The 18,369-nt window shown below is 39.9% G+C and overlaps 4 protein-coding genes and 1 long non-coding RNA gene across 5 annotated transcripts; 1 reads left to right on the forward strand and 4 right to left on the reverse strand.

Annotated features, from left to right (window-relative positions):
* Positions 1-526: 526 nt before the first annotated feature.
* LOC135644779 (CASP-like protein 2B1) lies at positions 527-2,504 on the reverse strand. Its single transcript, XM_065162682.1, has 3 exons — positions 2,056-2,504; positions 1,702-1,834; positions 527-893 (listed from the first exon to the last, which is right to left on the reverse strand). Exons 1-3 carry the CDS (start codon positions 2,277-2,279, stop codon positions 642-644), a joined length of 609 nt encoding a protein of 202 aa, XP_065018754.1. The 5' UTR covers positions 2,280-2,504; the 3' UTR covers positions 527-641.
* Positions 2,505-5,207: 2,703 nt separating this feature from the next.
* LOC135644721 (uncharacterized) lies at positions 5,208-6,482 on the reverse strand. The gene is made up of 2 exons (XR_010498572.1): positions 6,349-6,482; positions 5,208-5,979 (listed from the first exon to the last, which is right to left on the reverse strand). It is a non-coding gene; the product is annotated as an uncharacterized LOC135644721 (long non-coding RNA).
* Positions 6,483-9,172: 2,690 nt separating this feature from the next.
* On the reverse strand, positions 9,173-9,619 carry LOC135644297 (uncharacterized). The gene has a single exon (XM_065161763.1). It carries the CDS (start codon positions 9,617-9,619, stop codon positions 9,173-9,175), a length of 447 nt encoding a protein of 148 aa, XP_065017835.1.
* A 1,425-nt stretch (positions 9,620-11,044) lies between these two features.
* LOC135644604 (thymidine kinase-like) lies at positions 11,045-13,474 on the reverse strand. Its single transcript, XM_065162333.1, has 4 exons — positions 13,047-13,474; positions 12,400-12,544; positions 11,721-11,842; positions 11,045-11,486 (listed from the first exon to the last, which is right to left on the reverse strand). The coding sequence occupies exons 1-4, from the start codon at positions 13,388-13,390 to the stop codon at positions 11,240-11,242; spliced, it is 858 nt and encodes a 285-aa protein (XP_065018405.1). The 5' UTR covers positions 13,391-13,474; the 3' UTR covers positions 11,045-11,239.
* Positions 13,475-14,732: 1,258 nt separating this feature from the next.
* LOC103995781 (cytochrome b561 and DOMON domain-containing protein At5g47530) lies at positions 14,733-17,821 on the forward strand. Its single transcript, XM_009416476.3, has 3 exons — positions 14,733-15,467; positions 16,843-17,097; positions 17,295-17,821. Exons 1-3 carry the CDS (start codon positions 14,859-14,861, stop codon positions 17,610-17,612), a joined length of 1,182 nt encoding a protein of 393 aa, XP_009414751.2. The 5' UTR covers positions 14,733-14,858; the 3' UTR covers positions 17,613-17,821.
* The last annotated feature ends 548 nt before the right edge of the window (positions 17,822-18,369 follow it).

Here is an 18,369-nt window from a genome sequence, read left to right on the forward strand (position 1 = left end):
AAGAGAGACACACACTTTAAATAATATTGTTAGATGTTTATTTGTCTTTGGTGGATGCATTATGTGCAATAGAGAAGCTTTTGGATCGCATTAGATATTTTAGATGGTTTTTTATATCCTATCGTAACAATATAATATAAATATAAATGACACTATATCAATATTAAACCACATACTATACCATCATCCATGTTAAAAAAAGTGATGCAGTGGGAACTTCAAAAGAGTTAAAACAATATGATTTAGCATTCAGCCAAGTTTTCATTTTCCATGGAGCTTGAAACAGATCAAGCATTAAGCAATAAAGTGAAGAAAAATGATGCAGAAAAAGAAAAGACTATGAAAGGAGAGACAAACATCATCCTATCACCACAAGCTTTCTGGTTCCCCCCTGGTTATGTGATTTAAGATGATGATTTGAAGAGTACACAGAATAATTTGTTGATGTGGAAGAAATCACATTCTCCCTTCTAATATCATGGATCTTGTGTTCATTCTCAATCTATTATTGGGCCAGAACAAAATATTCTCAGAGAATCTGTCTCATCATTTATTAGATCTTGATAGAAAAATTTACAAGGCTTCCATGCATTCAAATTGGATTTATCAGTCAAGATCAGAACATTCTGAGGACACAACAACTAGAAATTCCCACTGCGCTTGCCCTTGTTTTTGCCGTACAAGCGGAAGAGGTTGAAGGCAGACATGGAGGAAACAGCCACCATGCAGAGGCTACCTAGGAAGGCACTCACCATGCCCCCACCACTTTGGTTGCAGAATTTATGGTAGAGGTTGCATACCTTCATCCACTGGAGCTCTGTCTGGCCGAACTGGCTGAGCTCTGCAGCTTGTGCTGCCGCCGACACCGCCGCCAATGTGAGATACGCCACGACCTGAAGCGACACCATGCATGAAAATAGTGATTACAGTCTTATATATTTTCTTATCACTATCATTTTATCTAAAAGCCTAAACCTTTGATGAGACAATTTATATTATAACACTCCTGCCTTACATGTACTTCGGTAGATCGGCACAAACCTTACATCCAAAATTTGAACTGATCGAATATATATATTCAATGCATGATCTGGAGTAGTTTTGGACACCGCTATCATGTCATCATGAACTTTTTTTGACATCATAGCTTTTTATCACTGTCATTCTTAGCTTACAAGATCATATTTTTACTTGTTTTTAGGTTTGACTAGAGAAAATTTACAAGTATCAGTTTTTGTAATACTGATACTTATTTTTAATATGTGATAGATTGCTAAGACCATCTGAAATATAAATTTGTAGTGCCCACATAGCCTGCCAGACTCTGCAGATAAATCATGAACTTGAGGCCAAGTTTAGGGCCTCAGATGAATCTCTGGCCTATGCACAAAATCTGCTGTGAAGAGCACATGAAGCAGAGGTGACTTTTCTCTAGCTAAACAACTATTAGATGCAATGGCAAATGCCCTTTTTCTGTCTACAAAGTTTAATTTTGTAAATCAATTGTCAACAATGCAGAACTTTGTCTAGTACTTCACAAGCCAGACAAAACATCAACACCAGTTGCTGATCATTCAGCAACTTTGGCCACAGAAGTCACTACCACCAGAACTAAAAGGTCAGTTGATAAGGTAGAGATTCTCATTCAATGCAACATAGTTTAAGTTAATGCTGCAATGGTGACATGGGTTAATCAGCTACCTGATCACAAGAGAAGATAGCCCAAGCCAAGGCCTTGTTGAAGAGGACACTCCCCTTCATCATGCTCACCACACTCCTCACCACCATTAGCAGACTATAGCCTGCAGCTATCCCATTTGCTACCACTAGGAACCTGTCAATCCAACCAAAACCATATATGGACTCAGAAATCTGAGATTTATGCTATAACAGTGTAAAAATATATATATATAGACTTCACAAATACCACCATTTGAATCTTCTGTGTTATGAAGAATTAGAAACAAAAAAGAGAGGGGTTTCTTCATAGATCTACACAGAAATGAACTTGTAATAACCACAGAAGAAATAGGAAGGATGAAGAGAAGGTCTTACACCAGAGCTTTCATGTCAGTGAACTTGGCCTTCTTTTCCACAGAGAAGAACTCCCTAACCTGAGTGTCAGATCCTACTAGAACAGCAGCAATCACCCCAAACGCACATGAGAGACACCTGAGCACAACCTCAGCCACCTTCATCCTCCTCTCCACAGCCATCAGCTTCCCACCTCCATAGTACACAGGCACGGTCCCAGGGCTCACCCCAACCTCCGGCCTCATCTCCTCCCTCTAAAATCCTTGACAACACACAAGGCAGTGAAGCTTTAAGAAGAACAGTCACTTCCCTTTTTTATGGCCAGAGATTCCCAATCCCGCGCCTCGACAAAGAAGGCAGGGGGGTCAATCTGATTGATACAAGACTCGGGAACTTGAAGACGGAGCTGCCCGATGCCCCATTCAAGAGGGCATGGTGAGTGCATTATGAGGTCCTCATCTGCAGCACAAGGAACAAGGACTGATGCATGAACAGTACCTCAGACCATTGACATGTGGCATGGTAATGACTCTGTCTTTTTGATGTGGAAACAGTGTGGAAGATTGGAGTCAGTGGAATCTTTGATTACAGCCAACGAATAGATCTTTAGCCAAGTTTGGACTGTTTTGGTTATAGTCAATCCATGGTTGGTGGTGTGTCTTTACTATATATATATATATATATAGTCTCACATCTTGAGAACATGTTTTGGTATAAAAATTAGACTAACTTTATTTCTTAAACTCCACAGATCTCACTCAAACTTCATCTTTTCTTCATTTAGAATTGTGCAGTTTGAAAATTACATGAGGATTTGTACTGGGAAACTAAAAATGCATATATTTTCTATTGTTAAGATTGACAAGATACTTATGTTCTTATTAATTATGTGTATTGCTTTGTTTATTAGTAGTTGAAAGGCCATATATATATATATACCATATCACTATTTGTTCTTTGATTGTAGTAGGGACATTGACACCAATGTAAAGGACAATTTTGCCCAAAAGGTAAATATATGTAAATTACTAAACAGCTAATCAATGCAAGCTCAACATTTAACCTTCAATCTAGTCCATGAGTGTTGGATGTTGAGGTGATTTGGAGGATAATAAAGTTAATACTAAATGAAAATTATTTTAAGAGTCATGTGCATAAACGATGTTCAAAACTAGGATGATATTTGTGATAGCTAAATTGCAAATGTTATAAGGTAATAAATTCATTTGTAATATTGGAGACAGTAAATATAGGATTTGCTTTTGTAATTTTTGCAATTTAATGGAAATTTTTGACAAGATGAAATGTTTTTGCTTGTACAGTACAATTGAGAGAAGATACTATTTAATAGTCTCTATTTACATGGTGTCTGCCAATGAAAGATGGTTTATATGTGTTGTCTTTTTGTTCCATGTGATCAAAATGAAAAAGAAAAATCAAAGCTAAATTGAGGATGGAATTTATTAAATCTATTCAAGTCCACAGTTCATAGAGGGATTGTGGCAAACCAAATATATCATTTACATTTTATATTTCAGATAGATAAGAGATGTTGACAAGGGATCAGATTTGAGGGAATATTTTGGCCTTGTGTGGAGATCTTTCCTTCTTGCGAATCCATCAAATCAAGAACTTGTCATTCTTTTGACAAATATCTTTTGCCTGTCACTCATAAGCAGAAGCATTGAGTGTAATCATCTTTTTTTGTTCTAGTGGGAGTCACTGAAAGCTGAAGCAAGCTCCAAATTTTGACAATGGAAATCAAAGACTGGAAAAAGGCTTTGTGTTATGATGATGGGAGCCTGTTGGCAATTGGAAGCATTAAGTTGCTGGGCCAGTGACAATCATGGAATATGGTTGTGTTGGGATCCCAAATCTGGGAGAACTAAATTTTGGAATATGTGATAGAAGGTTCTTCCCATCTCTTTATTAAGATATACTAAAATTTAGGACAAAGTTCGGTGCATTGGGATTGCATTGAATGCTAGTTTGAATATTCTCTGTTGTCAGCATAGAGGATGTCCTTTTCATCCATTATCATCATCCACTAGTTTAGTGGGGATAGGCATGATCAGAAAAGAACAAGAAGAAAAGGAATTGCTGGATAGATCACCACATTTATCAATGGATTTTGTATGACCTGATCCAATCTCAAATCTCCTGATCCCTTGATCCAATCAATAGATTGATCCAGTCTAATTGTCTAGTTGAAAACCAGTTGGGGCATAAATTGACCTGATTACTTTCTGTTTATTATCACATAATGCAAGTAACATTGGATAAGTGTTTGGCAACCAGTTAATTTACAGTGAACTCGAATTGCAACAGTGCCTGCTCATGGCTGGAGATCAAAGGTGGAGTTGAGCTCTCATGTCATACTGATACTGCCCAGCAATGTAATTAACCATGGTAGTAAGAGGAAGTGAAGCATAAGTTGACATGGAAGTGGTGGAAAGAGAACCTTAAAAGGCTTGCATTTTATTAATGGAGATTCATGAAACATAAACCAAATAATTTGCTCATGTCTTTGTTGTCATGATACTGTTATGGCTTTTCTAGTTTAAGATTGAAACAGGTAAAGACAACCTTTGAAGCAAAACTATCAATTAATATGCACACCATTGAGTCTCAAACAATCTCATAATAAAGGAAGTCCCCCTGTTAATTTAGCATTAGATTTATAAAAAAATCCATATTTCTGTAGTTCAGTGTGCACCAAATTTAACTCACAAGCCAAAATTGATCCTCATTCACCAAGGATGAAAAAGAAAAGGACTTTTTTTTGGACTTTATCTGCACTTTTGCAGCTCAATTTGTCAAAGTTGGATCCTCAATAGGTCAGCTTTAAGAGCAGATTCAACAGCAGAAATAAATGATACACAAAGAATTGGAGTCTTCATGAGTGAATAATGTGAATGATCTCAGATAAAATAAAAAAGATTTGACAAGCAAACAAAAAAACTAAAGAAAATAAGTGATTCCAAATCTGCAGCTCAAAACTATTAGCAGATACCTAACAGTAATAGGATGCACTACCAAAGGCTAAATACCACACCATCAAATTATCCAGAAAACAACAAACTGTAATATTGGTGCTTCCCCTGATGAGCCTACAAAAGAAATGTCAAGCACATTCTGAAAGACTGAAAACCACTTCAATACAAAGACCTGAGTAAAGACAATTAATTATAAGCATCAAATCATATAAAGATGAAGATTGGTTCAAAAGACCAACTGGAACTACATCAAGCAACATCCAGATGATAATATCAACACTCCTTGGTTGTGGACTACTAATCCTTGGCTGTAAATTACTACATTAAATAGAACCAGGAATCTCTATGGGCAGTCAGCAGCAGCTCATTTTTACTTTTACCCTGCTGCCTTTGATCGAATGCTATGCACATTCTTCAATAAATCCTGGATTTTTACTTTTCCACTGCTGATCTCCTGAAGCTCTATCTTTTCAAGCAGATATTGCTTCTCAGTTTCTGCTTCTTCAAGACAATGCTTCAGGTTACATACTGGCATAGTGCTGCTCAGCATTCTCTGATTTAGCAAGTGCAATTCCCTGTAGCCTCACAGTCTCCTGTTTGACCTCGCTGGCCTGAAGCTGGAACATCTTAGCCTCTGTTTCATCCTCAGTCCAGTGGTTTCATTGTCCCCTTGCTTTTCCTTCTCTACTTTGTTTCCCGTGACGGCAACTGGGCGGTTTGTCTCGATGGGCCAGGCCTCATGCGAGCTGGCATTCTCAGTGGGGGAGATTCGCCATTAGAATATTATCGTGGTTCTTGGGATGCGGGTGAGTCTGCATGGTCGGACGAAGCGAGGGACCGACCTCGGAGGCTGGCGTGGGAGGAAGCATTGCCGGTGGGGCTTGGTGGTGATGGTTTGCACCGGAAGAGGTGCCCAAATCAATTGCTTAGTATGCTGTTAAACCTTCACCTGCAACATATGCATCACCAAAAATGCCTTACCTGAGGGTTTGAATCCAACTGATGCAACTAGCAAAAGAAGTACGCATAAAAAACTAATACGTTTCAAGATCCTTATTTTCGCCAATAAATGCCGCCAAAATCCAATCTTTTTATTTCTAGGGAGGGTCAGAAGATTAAAAAGTGCGCGTTTCTGGATTCTAGAACCCTAATCTAAAGTAGAAACAGCAAGCGATTCAGAAGTGCGAAAACGAATTAGGCGATACGCATTAGAATCCACACATCCAACATGATTTCAACTAACTAACAAAAAGAAAAGGGCCGGAAATCGGAGGATCCAAAGGGGGACGAATACGAACGAACAGCAAGCTTGCATTACCTGGAGCTTGAATCTCCCAGAGGGCCGACCGCGGGAAGCCTCGTGAACGAAGCGATCGCAGTAACACCGAGAGAAGAAAGGGATTAGGTCTCTCTCTCTCTCTCTCTCGCGTTTTCTCGTGCGTTGGAAGTCCTCCCTCCCGAAAAAGACAACGATGATACAAGTCACGACTAAACTTAAATCAAATTACGTGGCGCATATCGAGAAGCGTACTCGCCCTGCACCACCTCATCCCGCCGTCAGATATCCAGCACATTCCGTATCCGTGACTCAACTCGTGTTGTGATATTAGTACTCGGGTTTCAACGCGTCAAACGTGATGACAGCGCATGATAATAGACGGGCAACCACGGGGGCCCATCCAATGGAGATCTGCCACGTCATTGCACACTTTCGTAGCCTGTTTTACTGAAGACAGACTATCCTCATCCAACGCGAAATAACACATAATATCACCCCGATAATTTTCAAGGACGATTCGACCCAGCTGCACAAACAGATGTGCAGCTACAAAGCTGAGATTTACACCTCCAATTTTCATTATTATCATTGTAGCATTTCATTATTTTCATTATATATATATATATAACAATAATAATAATTCCAAATAGAAATTTGACGATGATAAAAAGATGATGGTCTCATTCACAGATAGACATGAAATTGATGGGATCATCATTTGGAGCTTCTTATTTAACTTTTTTTAGTGGGTATCAAAAGGGCATTTCTCTTTTATTTGGCAATAAGAAATATTTTTTAACCTATTTTGTTGATTATATCTTTGAATACTAACACTTCTTCCACCAATAAAGGAAGACATATAATATAAAGTCTCATGTCATGAGAAGAATGTTATTTTCATGAAGGTTAGACATTATTATTTTTATGATCCCATATGGGTTGTAACATTTTTGCAGAATCTGAATAAATTCTAAATGATTGTAGATATATTTAAAAATATATATATGAAGATATTAGAAAGTCAAATTTAAAATTATACTATTGTTGAAAGTTGTAACAATGTGGTTGTGTCATGTTCTTCTTTCCTTCATGGCAAAAAAAAAAAATTGTACTTGTTGTTTGAAGTCCTTTTTTTGGGGGGGAATTAATCATATTTATGCATAATAGATATTTATGTGATTTTGCTTCTTCTCATCTTTTTTCTTCAGATATTCCATTGTTGATAGGCATGATGCTTCCAGACAAGAGAACAAGCTCCATCCATCCACCAACAAGAAGACAAGAAATTGTGTGGAATAAGTTGTTGATTTTGATTAGACATATAGAAAAACCACACATGGACAAGATTAGGTTTTCATTGTCACTTTGGACATGAGAAGACAAGTCATTATACATATCATGAGAAGTGGCTGTTGCTTGGAGTGGAAGCAAGTCAAGAAACATGCAAAAAAGTTGACCATTATTAGGGGTGCAAAATGGATCAGATACAGATAGAACATTGGACAAGGAAACAACTTATAGAAAACTCAAATTTTGACACATTCATCTTGCTCTTTGATCCAATCAAACATTCAAGCTGTTCCAATTGTTTTTTGTTATATTCAATGATTGATTTAGTTTTATGACCATTGCAGTACTTATGGCTTTTTTTCCTCCAAAGCAGTTATAAAATAATGTCTATATATATCAAGATTTGGAACATTGACTATGGATCATTTTGTTTGACATTTCATTGCTACAAGTACCCCAAAAAAAAAAAAGTGTTGTCTAGTCCCTTTATATATGTGGTGAAAAATATTACATTTTCTAAAAAATTACTTACATTGATTGTATATTTATTTTTGTTGATGAAATTTATGAGTCTTGCATATTACACTGATTGCATATGGTGCATAATTTTGACTATGCATCATTGCCTGTCCAATCCTAACACTATAAATGGTAAGGAAAATATTACTGTTGTTATAGCAACACCAAGTACATGTCAATAATCCCCATGCAGCTCCAAGGTTGAGATAGTACATGGCTTCAACACCCCACATGCAAGAAGAGCATGTGAAAGCAGTCAGTAGCCTCTGATGAAGCTGCATGCTTCTTCCACTGTGATCTGCTCATGCACAGTGGCAGAGACCATAGAGGACATTTTACATGATTGAATGCCACAGGACATGGCTTGTAACTTTGTGTTCTTATCAGACACAAACCCCCAAAGCTAAACAGGAGGCTGCATGGAGGCTTGCTGCTCATATCTTTCAAGACATTGAAATCAAATCTATTGCACAAATTTATGCAGCATTGTGGGTTGTGCCCATTTCTTGATCATTTAGTATTCAGATGTGGAGCACAGATTGTGTCATAGATTAATATACAATGGGTCCTTTTCTAATGAAAGTTTAGGGTTTGGGGATTGGTGATCATCCAGTTAGAATTTTTATCATGATATTGGTTAAGACTAATCTTTAGAAACTTTAGCAATCTTATTCAAAATATTTATTATGATAATTGAATTATAAAATTCATTCAATTTTTTTTTAATCTTTTGTGGCTCTTTCTTCATGTTAATATTGGATTTATAATCCAAGGGGAGTTGGTGAATAGTATGATAATGAGATGAACTGAGAATTTGATGGAAATAAGCACTGATTCAGAGGTGATGAGAAAGAAAAAGGAGAAGAAAAGAATGAGATGGAGAGATCCATTGAGGTCACAAAGTCTTGACTGCTAACCACAAATCTTTCTTCACTCTTCTAACACACCACTTTCACAAATTGAAGGTACAGAAGACAACTAACAATCCAAGAAAACTAGAGAAAAAGCTTAGGAAATTGCAAGCTGATGCACCAAACAGGCGAGGAGGTATAGATTACAGGTGAAGAGAAGTATCAACATCTGTCTCATGTCCTGTGATTGAATTCTGAGCAATGCTTCTGCTGGGCCACAGGCTCATGGAAGGTGCGTTCTCGGGTGCATGGGGTCCTACGTGATCACTGAGGTGGCGGCGCGACGGAGGCCAAGGCAGGTCGGGGTGGAAGAGCCAGTTCTGCTGCCCACACTGAGCACTTGAGCTGGGTGGCTCGCCCTCGCTCCACACCTTCCGCAGCTCCCGCTGCTCCCTCAGCTCCTTCACCCTCTGCAGCTGCTTGAACCGCTCCTGCAGCAGCGCGATGGAGGCGTGGAGGGCAAAGGGATCGCCGTTCTGCCTCCCCATGAGCTCAGCCTCAAGCACCAATGTGGAGTAGCTCAGTGGGTGGTGAGGTGGTGCTGATGTAGATAGAGTGTTTGTGTTCATGCGTGGTTGTGGCGTGGCCATGGATGCCAATTTATACCGGTTGGCTGCTGCCTTCTTGCACTGTTTCACATATGATTTTGTGTCCTATGAATGATGTAAGAGAGAGAGAGAGAATCAAAGTGGGAGCTGCAAAATCCAAGGAGGAAAGGCTTTGGGGTCCATCTGAGGAGTTTGGTGGGCAGCTGGGAGCAGGGCCAGCGGCAGTCTTTAGAGGGAGATGGGGCTGGGAGAGAACTCCAAGGATGCATGGAGGTTAGCTTTTGGAAGAAGGTGTTAGGGGGAATATGGGGTTTGGTGATGGATTTGTCTTCTATCCCTTTGCCTTGTAGGAAGTATATTACCTCATGGTGGGCAATGGAAGAGAGAGAGAGAGAGAGAGAGAGAGCTCTATCTCTTCCCTTGTTCTGAACAAAATCTACAGTGAGTCCAAACCAAAAGCTTCATCATTATGAGTTCTATGGAACAAAGATGAAGGGGTTAGATCTGTGACCTGAATGGGAAATTTAGAAGATAATTCTTGTTCAGAGAGATGAGCAACTAAAAGAAATGTAAGGTAAGCGAGGATTTGTTGTACCAAAGTATGCTATGCTATGCTTTCATGATACTCTTAATATATATTTTTTCCTACAATGAGTAAGCGATGAAGGTGGTGATTCCAACTTAGAATTTTTCAATAATTTATCAAGATTTTTACCAACTATTTTTATTATATTTTAGCGGGGCTTCAATGCTTCCAACTTTTAACATAAGCTCTTTATCAACCACTCTTTAACATATTTTGATGAGACTTAAATATACATTTCCACATATATTTTTAAATATTTAAATTCTTCATATATATAACTCTGGTTAGGATATATCCTAATAACTTAGGTTAGCTATCATTAACTGAGGTTATTAGTAATTAAAAAAAATTACTTTCATTGAAAATTCAATGCAAACAAGTACACATGAAAATTATTTTTTTGAAAATATATTTAAATGAAATATGATAATGATCATCTGATGAAGAAGATTAACTACAATCGTATTTATATTGCTTTTTGAGTTTTGTGGTGAAATATATGTATAAAATTTGCCAATAATAATTGGATCAAACATGAGATATTTTTCAATGATGATTGAATTCTTGCTTTTGAATTCACGCAAAGAATCCCACTTGGGCTAAGAAAGGAATCATTCACTTCTTTTCCATCCATTAACTTCAAATTGAGGGATCCATTCGAGCATGTCACTATCATGCAACAGTGATGCATGGATACAAATACAATGAATCTATATGACATGATACAAATATACCACCTTTGTAAAGAGTACATAATTGATCACACAAAAACAACTTGGCAGACTACAAAACCTGGAAATTGGGCATCAACATTACTCTTGTTAGTCTTTGGCATCCGCTAATAATACAGCTCATCGGGCAATTTATGTTAAGTAATGAGATTGTTTCCAGGCTATCAGTTTGATTATTCCATCCGATTTTAACCCATGGAATCAACATCCATTACAACCCATGCACATGTTCAGTAATATAATTACACAGACATCTTGGGGAAAAAGCAGAGCAACAAGCCGATACGACATACAAATATGTGAATCGAGGTACATGAAACGCTCAAATGGCAGCAACTTCATAGTCTAAACTACCACGGGACGTTCCATATCCAACACGATCCTTGTGGCTTCCCAAACAATATGTCCATCAATGTAGTGCTGTCTACATACAGGCATATAAACATCAGCTCCACCAATTAGTTCTGTTTGTTTTTCCTTTGTTTTCCTCAAGGTAAAGAATGCACGTCCACCACACAACTCACACCTTGCGGTAAGCTTGGTAACTGAATTAGCTAGCGGAATGATGTCAAGCACCGAGCCAAATCTCCTTCTGCCAAAAAATGTAAATTTGGTCAGGATAAAAGAGCCACGGGAGATCATGCTCTGTGCTTTTGCACCCGGCATCTTGCAAATAAAATGCATGTTTGAAGCAAACAACCATAAGGAGGCCAAAGTATCCTTAAAATACCAGTAGAATATGTGGAAAGCCCAATTTTGCTCTTTAAACACAGCAGTCTCCTTACATAAAATGACTAGGCAGGGTGCATAAATGTATGGAGAGTACCTTAGGTAGTCACCATCCAAGCCTGCAACAATAACAGTCTTCCTATCATGATCAGCCGCATTGCAGCAAAAATCATAAAGATCTTCAAAGAACTGGGCTTCATCAATCCCTATCACATCCAACTGCCAGCATACACAAGTAACCCAGACAACGATGTTACTGTTAGAAAAAGAAAATTAGCCACAGGCAGATGCACGTGCAAAAATCAGCTGCTAAAATAACAGAAGAGATGAGACGGGCAACTAGAAGCAGTCAGGACTTTAACAACAATGGGTTTTGGGAAACATAATCTTCAAATTGATTCTGATTATCTAGTAATGGACAAACAAAAGTTCTAAGAGGATCATTCTATTCTCTTAGAACGTGGACACAGAGACTGAATTATGACCATCTTTATTCGTAAAATCTAGCAAAGCATATTGACGTAAGCAATTTTATAAACAGATTAAAATAACAACACATTCCAGTTATCTTTTGTTGGCCTACAGAAAAAATATGCAATTGCATTTTCTTCATCCTCAACCATCCGAATATCAATATAAACTGAATGTTATAGTTATAAATGCAATGAAGAACACTCGGAACTCCTCAACCATTGGAAACTAAAGCAAGGAGACCAAAACTCGCCAGTTTTCCTATCAACAAGAGCATAAAGATTATTAGCTTAACTCTTGGATACCTTATCATATGCTTCGGCTCCTAGTCTTTCTCGGAACATAGAAAGCGCTGGCAGAGCCATGCATGGCATTCTCGTACCATCATGTGTCACAATTGCATCCACCCCATACCTTGTGTCCTTGTCGGATTTAATTATGGCCACAGTTCTGCGTAAGAAGTGTTATCAGATTAATCTCACATTTTACATCAAGGTCACGTTTGATGTAAATATTAATATCACATCATCAGATAAAGAAGTTCCGTGACAAGAATGCAAAAGGAAAAAAAGTCTCGAAACACAAGCGTTTTGCATCGAAAAGCAAATCCTGGACATTTACAACAACCCGATGCTTAGTTGCTGATTAGATGAAGTTCTACGACTGAAGAGTGTAAAAAATCAGTCTCAAAACACATTATTACATTTTGCATTGAAAAAACAAAAGAAATTTTAATAGCACCCCCTGTTCAATTAACGATTGAATGGAGTTCTCGTGAAGACTTGGTTTCGAAACACAATATCACATTTTGCATTGAAAACGACAATAAAGTCAGCGAAGACTGTAAAGATCCAATCTTGAAACACAAGATTACATATTACATAAACAAAGGACATTAAAGCAAAAAAACTCATTTACGGCGCAAAGTGAGGAGTGCGGAGGAGGATCCTACCTTCCGTTATTCCTTTCGGCTTGGATTCGACGGAGGAGAGTGGTGGTCTTTCCGGCGAACATCGGGCCGACGATCACATGGATCTCGCCGCAGCAAGGGCGCGATTGCATATCGGACTCATGATCTCCGGGGGGCGTTCTACAATAGGGTCTGAAGGAGGTGAAATGGGTGGCAGGTTTTGGGAGGCGGACGAAAGGTGATTTGGCCAACGATTTGGGGGAGTGGAACGTGCGAAACGAAGGGAGGAGGAGAGGTGGGGAGGGTTTGAGAAGAAGGTGGTGATGGGAAGGAGGCGGAGGAGAAGAGATGTGGAAGGGAATGATACACCTCAACATGGAGCGCATATATCGTGGGAGGGTGGAAGGGAAAGGGGGTTTAGGGTTTGGGAACGCAAGGGGGTGAGTAGCAGAGGCACATGTCTCCTTTCATTCGGGAGTGGACATGCTGTGCTACCTTATACGAAAATTAAATAAATTAAAAATCATTTCCAACTCAGAATTATAATGGGCGAATTTTCGAAAAAAAAATCCTGAAAATTAGTACGCTTCGAGTTTAATTTTTTTTTATTTTTATAATGATCATTCTATGCTCGCTAACCACCGCCCTCTATCCAACCTCGATTGCGTTTTTATCTCGTCGATGACCTCCTTTCGCATGATAGAGATGCAATCTTTATGACTCCTCCAAGGCCAACGATCGAGCTTGCAAGCGAGGACGATGGTGAGGAGGGGCATGAGGAGATCGCATCGATAAGGAAGGAATATGAAGACGCTACACGATCCCTTTGTTGCTAACGATGAAGGTGTAACAGTAAGATCTTACGCGAGGATTATAAATAAAAGAGAGGTGACTAGAAATAGGGTAGAGGGAGCACCCAAGATTATTGGCATTAATAGTGGATATTTATATTAGGGTAATAGGCGACGATAACGAGCCCTAGTGTAAGGGTTATAGGGGAAGGAGGGTAGCCAAGGTTGTGAGCAACAATAACCCCCCCTCGTGTGAGGGCTACAGTCGATGACGATGACATGCTGCGATGTAAGATGGATACGATTATAAATTTTTAAAAAATATATTTTTAAATTTATTAGGGATAAGATGATATTTTCATGTAATTAGGGATACTATACTAGAATGTTTTAAACTTGAAGCATTATATGAGAAATTTTTAAGAGAGTTTTTAATAAAAATAAATATATTAAAAAATATTTAAAAGTCACATCTATTATTTATAAACTTAATTATATATATATATATATATTTACTTTATAAATGGTCTATCATGATTGTAATATGAAACGTATCACTTATGCAATAATATATTAACGAGACTATTTTGTTCATGTCATTTTCATTCACCATATTATAAATCTATGATCCGATCAGTTGATCCATCAATTGAATCGAGTTATTTGAGATTTGACGGAGTCGATATAACATCGATGAAAGGAGTGATAGTTGGATTTGCAACCAATCCTCATATAATTATTCTTTAGAGAGATAAGAACAAGAATGTGACATTGGAATTCCCCTCATCAAAAAAATGATAAGAGATGACGAATGTCCATTATGTCACTTTCTCTTACTTCAACTCCATCATCCAAAGGCAAATACTAAGAGGAGAAGCTTCCAAGTTTGCCGTCCAAAGCCAGCCACCAACCCCACCACCTCCTCTACTTCTACCTTCCCCTCTCCCTCTCCTACCTTCCACCACCCTCATCCCACAAGCTTATCAGCACCTTCTCTCCTTCCATCTCCTTTCCTCGCTCCAATCTCTTCTTCCCATAAGCTGCAGTTTCAGTCTCAGTTCCCATGATGCAGGCCATCTTCCTTTGCCTGTTACTATCTTTCTCCCTCCAATCCTCCTCGGCTCAAGCTCAAAACTGTTCCAGCGAGAGCTTCTCCGGGAACAGGCAGTACTCATCCTGCAACTCCCTCCCTTACCTCGGCGCCTCACTGCACTGGACCTACCATGCCTCCAGTGGAACAGTTGACGTCGCCTACCGCGCGCCGCAGTCTTCCTCCGGCTGGGTCGCCTGGGCCATTAACCCCTCCGGTGCCGGCATGATCGGCGCCAACGCCTTCCTCGCCTTCCCGGATTCTGCCGCCGGCGCCGTGACTGTTTGGACCACGCAGCTGTCCACGTACTCCCCCACCGTGCAGGACCAGAACTTGAGCTTCAGTGTGTACAGCAAGTCGGCGGAGTACTCCGACGGGTCATACACCATTTACGCGACGCTGGAGGTGCCGAGCAATAACACGAAGGTGAACGTAGTGTGGCAGGCGTCGACGCAGATCGAGAATGGAGTGCCGAACGGCCACTCCACCCTCGGCGACAACGTCAACTCGCAGAGCACTCTGGATCTGCTGTCGGGGCATGCAGCATCTGCCGCAGATAATTCGAAGCAGCACCGAATGAATGTGAGAAACTTGCTGAGGTTTAGCGGAATGCATCTTATTTTGTCTTCTTTCCTGCTCTGATGAAGTCAAAGACGAAAACCATGTTGCTCGGAGGATCGATGAACCGACTCATAATAGATACATGTGAGGATGATGTTGGTGATGAGCACTTGGTCTCAATTCTTTGACTGCAAGGTAATGTTGTCTTGGTGCTGTTGACCGCACAGCCAATATGGCCGGGTTCGGTCTTGAAGGCACAGATTCATCTTAGGTACCGTTGACCATATAGTCAATATGACTTGTTTCGATTTCGAGGGCACATATTCGTCCTTAGAGCCCACGCCAAAGAAAAGGAGTCAACCTGACTGAGCAGCCGAGGAGGTAAGTGGACTCTCGAGGCATTGCGAGCTCGCGGTGGTTGACTCGATGTCATCCTGAGATGTGGCTCATTTGCTAAGGAGGTTCGAGGTCATCCCGAGGTGTGGTTTGGCATTTTAGAAGTGCTCAACGTCACTCCGAGGTGCTTGTTAGATGCGCCTAGGTCCTGCACAAGTAGTTGGCGATGTCCCAATCCGACCCCTCTAATGTTTAAGTTAGTAAAGTGGAGGAGGTTTAGCATAACTCAGGAGAGTTAAGATAGAGTTCGTCTGCCCCCATTTGGCCTGGGGGCCTAGGTTTTATACTTGATCAGTGGAGTGAAGCCAACGATGGGTTAGGATGTCTCTTACCCTGCCAGGGGATCATCGATGATGGTAGCTGACGAGCGTGTCATAGTAGGACACCTGTGATGATATACTTTATGAGGGTTCTTGGCCTGTGTTGTTCGTCCGGAAGGTAGGGTCGAGGAAGTTGCATCATGCCACCTGGCCTCAATGCGTGCATGTAGGTCTTCCCTTAGCTACGGTTGAGGTGGCTTCTTCGGTCCAGGTGGTGGGGTGAGTTGGCAGTGCCTTTATTAGATCAACATGCACTCATGATTCTATATTGAAAATATATTTTGTTTTACTCATAATTGCCAATGTCAACCATTCAACAGAAGCTATGTTAGGTTGCTTTTTTTCTGGGATCTTTTCCACCATTTTCCTCATCTTCCCTACTGCATATTTTGCATCTTAATTTGTCTGCAACTTTGACTTGTCCAGATTCTTTTAAATGCTTGAATTAAGCAGAACATCATGGAACTAATGAGTTAAAGTCCCCTTCTTTTGGGCCATTTGTTTCAGTATTAGCTTCAGTAGACCATCACTATCTGAATATTCTATGTACTATCCAACAAAGAAACTGGAAATTTTTTATAGCTGACAACAGGGATTCAATTTCTACCAGTACTAATATTTTATCTATCATGATGATACATCATCTACTGGTTACTGAACATTACTGAGTTGGATTTCAGATTCATGGGGTGTTGAATGCTGTCAGCTGGGGTGTCATGATGCCAATGGGGGCCATCATAGCCAGGTATCTGAGAGTGTTTCAAGCAGCTGATCCTGCTTGGTATTATCTCCACATTGCTTGCCAGATCTCAGCATACATAATTGGGGTCTCTGGATGGGGTCTTGGCCTCAAGCTAGGAAGTGAATCTGTTGGTGTCGTTCACCACAAGCACAGGATGATGGGAATTGCCCTCTTCTGCCTCGCCACACTTCAGGTACTCCAATTCATAACCTCTCATTATCTTGCACAGAGTGAGTGCATCTTAAGACTTTGCATATTCTTTGGAATCCATGTTTTCCCTCATCTATGCAGCATCACCAGGCAAAAGTCAATTGATTCTAGTCTCAAAATAAGCTACACAGGGAGAGATTTAGTGTAGAACTCCTTAAGGACCTCATCTCGTCTCTGCAGGTGTTTGCATTGCTTCTAAGGCCAGACAAGAAGAACAAGCACAGGATCTACTGGAACATGTACCATCACTCGGTCGGATACCTTGTCATAATCCTGAGTGTTGTGAACACCTTTGAAGGCTTTGAGATACTGCTCCCTGCCAAGAAGTGGAAACATGCCTACATTGCTACCATTGTGCTGCTGCTTGTCATTGCACTTGTCCTGGAAGTGATCACTTGGGCTGTAGTCCTCAGGAGGAGGTCGAAAAGCTCCGAGAAGTCACACCATGGATCCAATGGTGTCAATGGCCATGGTGTCAAGCAGTATCAGGTGGCTTAGATAGAGCCTGGCTTGCAATGCAGGCTGTGTGTGCTTGGAGATCTCTCTTTGCTATGAGGACTGGTTGTATTCTTATGCATGTTTAGGGGAGAGAGCATTATTGATACCATAGTTATTTTATTTATTTTTCAAGGCTTACATGCATTCTACCCTTTTTGAGTTTCATTGTAATAATATGATCTGATTTATATTGAGGAGTTGATCATTCATTTTGGTCTTGTTAATTCATGCTGAAAGCTGAATTGTAACTGCTGAAAAGATCCATGTAGACTATTTCCAAGCCAACTAAATCCAGCAATATATAGCAATAGCAACAAAGCATGAAAGAAGCCTGAAACAAATTCAGCAACTGGATGATTGGCTATGATCACAAAGTCAGCTTGATAATCTAACTCTGCTTCTGAATCCAGTCTTTGAATTTTAGGGGCCATTGACTATTAGATACTCCTACCTTCTCTTATTTCTGTTTATGATCAACATATTAAAGATCAAGCTTTTGAATACCTCATCTCCACCTTCTCTTCCTCCTTAGATAGGTATCCTCATCTCATCCTCCTCCTTAACTTTCTCTTCCCTTGCCTACTCTTTCGGTTCCTCTCCTCCTCCTCCTCCCTCTTTTTCTCTTCTCTCTTCTTTTATATGTGATCCGAATTATATCGATCCATAACGAGTGTCAATACGATAATTTTGTACTGGTATTATACCGGTTCGGCCTAATTGGTATCGACACCAAACCGAGATTTTACATTAGATAACC

The sequence above is a fragment of the Musa acuminata genome, chromosome BXJ3-8 (genome assembly GCF_036884655.1).
Source record: "Musa acuminata AAA Group cultivar baxijiao chromosome BXJ3-8, Cavendish_Baxijiao_AAA, whole genome shotgun sequence".
NCBI lineage: Eukaryota > Viridiplantae > Streptophyta > Magnoliopsida > Zingiberales > Musaceae > Musa > Musa acuminata.

Bases quoted from the DNA above. Each gene is read 5' to 3' on its own strand.
- LOC135644604 (XM_065162333.1), bottom strand. From the start codon at position 13,390: ATGCGCTCCATGTTGAGGTGTATCATTCCCTTCCACATCTCTTCTCCT. The intron at 12,545-13,046 runs GTAGGATCCTCC...CTTCTTACGCAG, and splicing joins GCCGAAAGGAATAACGGAAG to AACTGTGGCCATAATTAAAT. The intron at 11,487-11,720 runs GTACTCTCCATA...ATTTTTTGGCAG, and splicing joins TTGGATGGTGACTACCTAAG to AAGGAGATTTGGCTCGGTGC.
- LOC103995781 (XM_009416476.3), top strand. From the start codon at position 14,859: ATGATGCAGGCCATCTTCCTTTGCCTGTTACTATCTTTCTCCCTCCAA. The intron at 15,468-16,842 runs GTGAGAAACTTG...GTTGGATTTCAG, and splicing joins CGAAGCAGCACCGAATGAAT to ATTCATGGGGTGTTGAATGC. The intron at 17,098-17,294 runs GTACTCCAATTC...TCGTCTCTGCAG, and splicing joins TCTGCCTCGCCACACTTCAG to GTGTTTGCATTGCTTCTAAG.
- LOC135644297 (XM_065161763.1), bottom strand. From the start codon at position 9,619: ATGGCCACGCCACAACCACGCATGAACACAAACACTCTATCTACATCA.
- LOC135644779 (XM_065162682.1), bottom strand. From the start codon at position 2,279: ATGAGGCCGGAGGTTGGGGTGAGCCCTGGGACCGTGCCTGTGTACTAT. The intron at 1,835-2,055 runs GTAAGACCTTCT...TTGGATTGACAG, and splicing joins ACTGACATGAAAGCTCTGGT to GTTCCTAGTGGTAGCAAATG. The intron at 894-1,701 runs GTAGCTGATTAA...GTGTCGCTTCAG, and splicing joins CTATCTTCTCTTGTGATCAG to GTCGTGGCGTATCTCACATT.